The sequence below is a fragment of the Eurypyga helias genome, unplaced genomic scaffold (genome assembly GCF_000690775.1).
Source record: "Eurypyga helias isolate BGI_N326 unplaced genomic scaffold, ASM69077v1 scaffold18792, whole genome shotgun sequence".
NCBI lineage: Eukaryota > Metazoa > Chordata > Aves > Eurypygiformes > Eurypygidae > Eurypyga > Eurypyga helias.
Window position 1 is genome coordinate 9,695 of NW_010234258.1, and position 269 is coordinate 9,963.

Genomic DNA, 269 nt, shown 5'->3' on the forward strand with positions numbered 1-269 from the left:
GAAAAAAGCAACCCTTGTTATTTCTATTATCAAAGCACAATCTAGAAGTGACAGAAGAGAGAAGTTGCATTTGTGGGCATACCTTTGCTTAGAATTTTCATCCTTGTAAGAAATTGTGTAAAAGCCGTAATAGGTATCTGAAAAATTAGATGAATATTCTATGCTGACAGTATAGTTCTGTCCCACAAGGAGAGCCTCAGGAGCCATGACTGCAATCTGGTCATGCAATGGATATTCCAGGAATTCAACTGGCTTTGCTTGATGCCATC

At 38.7% G+C, this 269-nt stretch overlaps 1 protein-coding gene across 1 annotated transcript in view; it reads right to left on the reverse strand.

The window, feature by feature from the left end:
* LOC104517381 (leucyl-cystinyl aminopeptidase-like) overlaps positions 1–269 on the reverse strand; it is a gene marked incomplete at its 3' end in the record, with an annotated part of 9,531 nt that overhangs the window by 8,584 nt on the left and 678 nt on the right. The window contains 2 exon segments of the mRNA XM_010162018.1: positions 83–264; positions 267–269. The exon segment at positions 267–269 is cut by the window's right edge and continues 678 nt beyond it. Coding sequence (XP_010160320.1) covers positions 83–264; positions 267–269 — 185 coding nt within the window.